Here is a 7,817-nt window from a genome sequence, read left to right on the forward strand (position 1 = left end):
TTTGAATGTTGTCAAAGGAATTCGGTCCGAAAACGATATTTTTTTTATAAAAAAAGAAAATCGATTCTTCCTTATGAATTTTATAAAAGTTTATTGAAATAAAGATATATGTATATAATAAATTTAGTTTTTTGCTTGATATATGAGTTAAACATCAAATCAAATTAAAAGGGTATAAAGACATAAATTCATTATTAGGTAGGAAAAGTGTCTATAAAAAATATTTTATCCCTCGATTCCTTTAATATTGTATCCGAAGATTGAAGTAAATAAAACAAGCTGCTAAAATCTTTCTAGCTTCAGTCAAAAAGTGAAAAGGAATTTGATTTGCCGAAATCACACTCAAAGAATAAAACTTTGTGAACGATTCCCTTTATCCAAGCCTATTTATACATCAATCAAGCAACAAAAATGTGAAATGCCATCACCGGACCAAAAACAACAATCATATATATCTACACACAGACACATCGATACGTAGAGAGATATGGAGGAAAGAAGGAAGGAGATTGAACATTTTGCTCATGAGCATCCTTTGATTTTTAAGGAATCAGAGGAGAATATTCCATTTTGTTGCAATGCATGTGGGCTGCGTGTGTTGTCCAGCCCTTCTTACATCTGCACTGTTCAAGGTTGCAGTTTTCATCTCCACGAACCATGCACGCGGCTTCCCCACAGGTTGAGTCTTCGAGGCGGTTTCCTTCACAGACATTATCTTCGTTTGCGTGCCAAGCCAGATCATGAGAATTGCAGGTGCAGCAAATGCGGGAACCTATGCAAGAATTTCACCTACCACTGTGACGAATGTGATGAATTTGATCTCGACCCTTTATGCGGCCACCCTTTGGATATCCAGATCAAACACGTAAGCCACAAGGAACACCCGATGGTTGCCATTTGCAAGGAATCTTCGCTGCTGTGTGACGTGTGTGGGAGAGAACATAAGGGATTTTTCTTCCATTGTCACCAATGTAATTTCTTGATTCACCAGGATTGTGCCTCGTTGCCCGGCGTCATAAGAGTTGGACGGCATCATGATCACCATCTCTCCCCCATGTATCCTGATGCATTAGCAGCCACATTTTTTTACAGAACCCAATGTATAATTTGTGAAAAAGATATATCACTATTGTTTGGGGCTTATGTTTGTTTGATTTGTCGGCATATAGCTCACGTGGATTGTGCGGTATCGGCAATGGAGAATCAAGGTACGTAACACTAAGTATACGTACACTCATTTGAGATTAGTTAGTTTATTAATTACAAAAGATAGCTTTTATCACAATCTTGTACTTATTGGGTGTCCTAATCGTAATGTTACTTTCCAGGTAAAATATACAACATGCCCCCTCTAGACGATGCATTTCTGAGTTGGATAACGTGCGCAGTACAGAATATTACACCCGATAGTGATGGTGAGACAATGTTGGAAAAATACCACTCCGCCCATTCTTTGATCTCGAGCCATGAAACCGCATATGAATCGGTCTGTAACGCTTGCATTATGCACATAGCACCTCCGTATTACAGCTGCAGCCAATCTGGTTGCGATTTTCTCCTCCACAAATTTTGTGCAGATTTGCCACTTGTTATCCTCGATTCGTTTGGCAAGTACTCAAGGGTCTTGGTTTTCCCAAGATGCGATGAATTCTTTTCTCTGTTTTCATGTCAACTTTGTTCACGTTTGGGCAACGGTTTTGGATACTCATATGGTCGTTCAGATATCGTCCGTCTTCAATGTGCCTTGGCTCCACGGGTCATCAAACATGATTCACACAAGCAACACCCTCTTATTTGGGGTGGTGGTAGAGGGTTCGAAGATATTATATCCTGCTGCGACCAAAGAAATCCGTTCTGTGATTACCTTTACAGTTGTACTCAATGTGAGTCCAGCGTACACAGGCGTTGCGCTCTTCTGCCTAAAACAGTGACTCACAAATTTGATAAACATCCCCTCACTCTAATCACCGATTCTTCAGCAGTGCCGGACTTGGGTGACGATCACTTCTGCGAGTTCTGTGAAAAAGACGTAAATCCGCGGTACTGGTTCTACCGATGTATAGAATGTGACAATTCCTTTCATGTGGATTGCATCCCTTCAACAGGGAGATATTCAAGAATCAAGTTCGGGGGCACCGTGGTATTGAATAATTGTCACGGTGATCATCCTTTGACTTTGGTAAGAATGCTCAGTGTTGGTAGCCAGACATGTGGTTTTTGCAACGAAATCATCGAAGGCTTCGAAGATGGGATGGCTTTGCACTGCGCCAAATGTGACTTTTGGGTTCATTTCAGATGTGCATCCAAGTCTAGTGGTGCAACAGTTTCAAAACCATACCAAAATATAGAGTCTTTGTCACATAGATATAGATATTTTGATGTTGAATTTTAAATCCTTTTCAAATGAGCTTATCAATTTTCACTTTTCCATATCAACCCCGACCACAGACTCACGGTCCTAATTGGGCTCAACTCTTAAATCTCAATTCATTTCTTATGCGAGATTATTTTGTAATAATGTTGGATTATTGTTTGACTATTGATTACTTTACATCTATTTGAAGTGATTTTTAATCCCATTTGATGGATTAAGATCCTCTGCTGTGGGGTTTTCCCACAGCAGAGGTGCTGTTTATTTTTTTTTAAAATATATATTTTAATTATTTTAAAATCAAAATTATATTTTTTATATTAAAATATGTGATTAATAATCTAATTTAAAGTTATAATTTTATTTTTGGTTACAAAAATATATTGTGGGGGTAAAATGACGTCTCTCTTATTATTTTTTCTTTTACAATTTTTTCAACTCTTTTTTTAAAAAATGTTAATAAAAATTAATTTTTTTGTTTCAAATATATGATTCCGATCGAACAAGAAAAAACGACAGTACATGTAATTTTTTTTAATATTATAGTTCTTTTTTAAAAAACTATTTTCTCTTTTTTTTATCTTTTATATATATATATATATATATATATATATATATATATATATATATATATATATATTTAGGGATATAAGAAATAATCTAATTAAAAAAATGTACAAAAAGTTTTAAAAAGTTAAACCTATCGAACGATTAAAAATAATATCAAAAAATTGACACGATATAAAAATAAAATTATTTTGTATAATTCTTTCTTGTTCGAACACTTAGTCTTTTTTTAATTTTTTTTGAAAAAAGAAATGAAAAAATATTTTTTGTATTTAAAATTTTAAAAAAGAATGAGAAAAATTACCAATACAAAAAAGAAAAAAAATAGTTTTTTAAAAAAATTAAAATATAAAAAAAGCCAACAAAATTATTTTTTTGTTACAAATATGTGATTAATAAAATTTTAACTTCTAAATAAAAAATTAACAAAATAAAAAGGTGAATTTTTTTTTAAAAAAATAACTATAATATTAAAAAAAAATTGCGGGATAAACTTACTTGCAATGGTAGCTTGAAGTATCGACATCTAAATTACCACTCTTAATGTCAACAACCTGCCAATGAAGATCATGGTGAGTTGATGCTACAGCATGCCATCATCGTTAAGAAATCATTAGAACTTCAACAAAAACAGGGAGTAGACTATATTGCGAATCACAATTGAAAGAAAGATTTAAAATCATAGAATCATATTTCAATGGTACCATAAGAGAATGAATGTGATAAAATATCGATAGAGATCACTGACATCATGGTCAAGGAATGAATCCTATGGATTGTTACAATGCTTTACGTTGACGCTTGCGGCATCGCCAGACTGCATAACTTTGTCGTGAAGGATCCAGACAAGTGCTAAATCTTAATCAGATTATTCAAAGCGTGTCGAATATATATACTTGACCTTAAATTTCCTATTCTAAGGCTTTTTTATCACGGATATGACAGTTATGTGAGACAGATGAAGGAGCGACTACCTTTGGCACACATGACTTAGTAAAGATAATGGCAACTAAGTTAAAAACTTTTGCCGCCAAACTCGGACTTATCATCAGAAGAGAACCCCATTTACAAAATATGTTCAAATAATGGGCCAGTGAACGTTCACCATTCATAACTATTCAAGAGTTGAAAACATAATGGAACACGTGAGTTTCTCCATTTCTAGAATGCTCAAATAAGACCAAATATTGGATATGCCTAATGCACTGTAATTCGAAAGCAGAAAGAATGTAAGATCAGGCAGGAGACAGACAAAATCTCTCGTGTAATTACAACTAAGACGGCTTGTTAAGCTGCAATAGCATGTTCTCCGAAAGATAGTATGCTGCATGCACAACAATCATACTTCAGCCAATTCTAAAGCTCATATTATAATGTTAATATCAGACATGATACACTAGCTCTATTAGGGTAGGCTCGGGAATTGGAATTTGTGATCATGAGATTGAGATTTTACACAAGATCCAGCCAAGAAACTTTAAGGGCATGAATTTCATGAACCTGCTGAACCTCGTGTGGATCCAGATAGAAAGCCTTTTCATCTTGCACTCCAACTATGTATGTTGAAGCACCAGGCCTGCCACCAAAATACCGAGGCTCTGTGGAAACATGAGTGTGGCACTCAGAAGTGGAAGATATCTGTAGATAGAAAAAGAGAAAATATTGTGAACGCCCAAAGGAAACTCATAAAATGAAACAGAAGGCATTATGGAGTAACACACATATTTTCAGCAACTTTATTGTAGTCACAGGACATCCAATAAGCCTTGGGAATATTGTCCACAATATCATAAGTTACAACATGATATGCTATTTCTATGATGCATATACTTAATTCAACCTGCCTTTCATAAAACCATATATCTTTTCAACCTATAAAAGATATTATTTTTGGCCACACTTGAATGGCACTGTCCTTCCTACTCCCTCGTATGAAACTTAAACAGTAAGTGTAATTTGATCAACCTATCTTAACTCATGTAAAATAAAATTAAAAATCATTCCAATCAAGAGCCAAAGCACCATTCCTCCATGTCTCTCTCTCATGTAACAAACAGAAAGAAAAATGTAAATCACTTTACCACCAATTCCTTGCCAAATAGCTTTCCACATGGAGCATACTGTTCATGAAAGAGAATACCTTAAGCCTATTGGCATCTTACAAAAACTCGCATATTGTAATAAAGTAATATAATCTAATCTAATATCAAATATCTATCTATCTAATCTATCTAATACTATTATATATATATATATATGAATTTGAATTGTGAACTTACTATTTTACTCTTTTATTTATTTTACAATTTGTTATGTTCATAAAGTTTTTTAAGTCACTTAAATTTCATTAAAGACATATATTTTTTAAAAAAAAAATAGAGTGCAGATGTCATTCCAAAAAATGAAAAATAAATTTAAATTTCATTCTACCATTTTATTTATTTTACAATTTGTTATGTTCATGGGGTTTTTTAAGTCATTTAAATTTCATTAAAGACATATATCTTTTTTTTAAAAAAAATAGAGTGCAAATGTCATTCCAAAAATGAAAAATAAATTTAAATTTCATTCTATCTAATACTATTATAAATATATGAATTTGAATTGTGAGCTTACTATTTTATCCTTTTATTTATTTTACAATTTGTTATGTTCATGAGGTTCTTTAAGTCATTTAAATTTCATTAAAGACATATATATTTTTTAAAAAAATAGAGTGCAAATGTCATTCCAAAAAATGAAAAAAAAATTTAAATTTCATTCTATTTAATATACTATTATAAATATATGAATTTTAATCGTGAGCTTACTATTTTACCCTTTTATTTATTTTACAATGTGTTATGTTTATGAGGTTTTTTAAGTCACTTAAATTTCATTAAAGACATGTATTTTTTTTAAAAAAAAATAGATTGCAAATGTCATTCCAAAAAATGAAAAATAAATTAAATTTCATTCTACCCTTTTATTTATTTTACAATTTTTTATGTTAATGAGCTTTTTTAAGTCATTTAAATTTCATTAAAGACATATATTTTTTTAAAAAAAAAATAGAGTGCAAATGTCATTCCAAAAATGAAAAATAAATTTAAATTTCATTCTATCTAATCTAATCTAATCTAATCTATCTATCTAATCTATTTAATCTAATACTAGTCTAATTATCTAATTACTAGTTTAAATATATGAATTTGAATTGTGAGCTTATTATTTTACCCTTTTATTTATTTTACAATTTGTTATGTTCATGAAGTTCTTTAAGTCATTTAAATTTCATTAAAGACAAATATTTTTTTAAAAAAAAATAGAGTGCAAATGTCATTCCAAAAAATGAAAAATAAATTTAAATTTCATTCTAATATACTATTATAAACATATTAATTTGAATTATGAGCTTACTATTTTACTCTTTTATTTATTTTACAATTTGTTATGTTAATGAGGTTCTTTAAGTCATTTAAATTTCATTAAAGACATATATTTTAAAAAAAATAGAGTGCAAATGTCATTCCAATAAATGAAAAATAAATTTAAATTTCATTCTAAAAATAGTAATTAAATTTTTCATTCTAAAAAATAATAGTTAAATTTCAATTTTGTTCAATTTATTTTAGAAGTCATTAATAGCTAGAAAATACAAACAAAAAACATAGATGTAAATTCACACTCCAAACTCATATATATGCTAAATTTTATTTTTCTTCAATTTAGTTTAGCTTACATTAATTAATAGATGAAAACAAAACAAATAAAATGACATGTATTAATGAATATAATTTAATGAAAATAAGGACATATATGTCAATCAAGATAATTATTAATTTGATTTTACTTTTAAATTTAGTTTAATTACATGCTATATCCTTTCATTTATTTTACAATTTGTTATGTTCATGAGGTTCTTTAAGTCATTTTCTATGTTAGTTTTATATGATCATTAATAGTGTAGTTAATTCAATCAAGATAGTTGTTACTTTGATTTTAATTTTATATTTATTTTAATTACATGTTACATATTTAAAAAAATTGCTTTGTTATGTTCATGAGTTTCTTTAAATTATTTTCTACGTTAGTTTAATATGATTATTAATAAAGTACTTAGTTAAAGTATTTATTATTTTAATTTTAATTATACATTGACATTAAATTCATAGAAAATTACTATAATAATGTTATAAATTAAAAAATTGTTAATATTCTGAATATTAAGGTAATAATGGGAAGACGAATGGATATGAGTGAGGTTGAATAAAATTAAATTATTAATAAATATTAAGATCATATAAAACATTTTTTTCTCATTTAAAATAGAGATATTTTTAGACTACTTATGTATCAACATAGATACATGATTAAGAGAAAATATTTGTATGTAAGTGATTTCAATGCAGATATTTAAGCATTTAGTCAATTTCGATATATGATGCTAAAAAAATATTCCTAAATAATATATTATCTATTAATATCTATTAAATATATGATTTTCATTTGTGAGCTTACTATTTTACCATTTTTTTGTTTTACAATTCGTCATATTCATGATGTTATTTAAATTGTTTTTTATGTTAGTTTAAAAAGATCATTAATAGTGTACTTAACTCAATCAAACTAATTATTATTTCAATTTAATTTTAATTACATAAATTTAGACATCGCAGTCAAATTCATGAAAATCTCAACCATATTAATGATAGATAATAATGGGAAGATGGAGGGAGATGTGACGGATTGAATAAAAATATTTCATCCAGAAAAAAGAAATACATGAAAAACAAAAGTGTATACAATTCTTATTCTATTTATAATGGTATGAGAACAATTCTAAAGTTTTGTGGATACAATAGATCAATTTTGTGATTTTTTAGTAAATTGAGACATT

The 7,817-nt window shown here is 29.1% G+C and overlaps 1 protein-coding gene across 1 annotated transcript; it reads left to right on the forward strand.

Annotated features, from left to right (window-relative positions):
* The first annotated feature begins 339 nt into the window (after positions 1–339).
* LOC140805929 (uncharacterized) lies at positions 340–2,538 on the forward strand. The gene is made up of 2 exons (XM_073162298.1): positions 340–1,208; positions 1,329–2,538. Exons 1-2 carry the CDS (start codon positions 488–490, stop codon positions 2,390–2,392), a joined length of 1,785 nt encoding a protein of 594 aa, XP_073018399.1. The 5' UTR covers positions 340–487; the 3' UTR covers positions 2,393–2,538.
* The last annotated feature ends 5,279 nt before the right edge of the window (positions 2,539–7,817 follow it).

Source organism: Primulina eburnea, chromosome 11, assembly GCF_022965805.1.
Source record: "Primulina eburnea isolate SZY01 chromosome 11, ASM2296580v1, whole genome shotgun sequence".
Taxonomy (NCBI): Eukaryota; Viridiplantae; Streptophyta; class Magnoliopsida; order Lamiales; family Gesneriaceae; genus Primulina; species Primulina eburnea.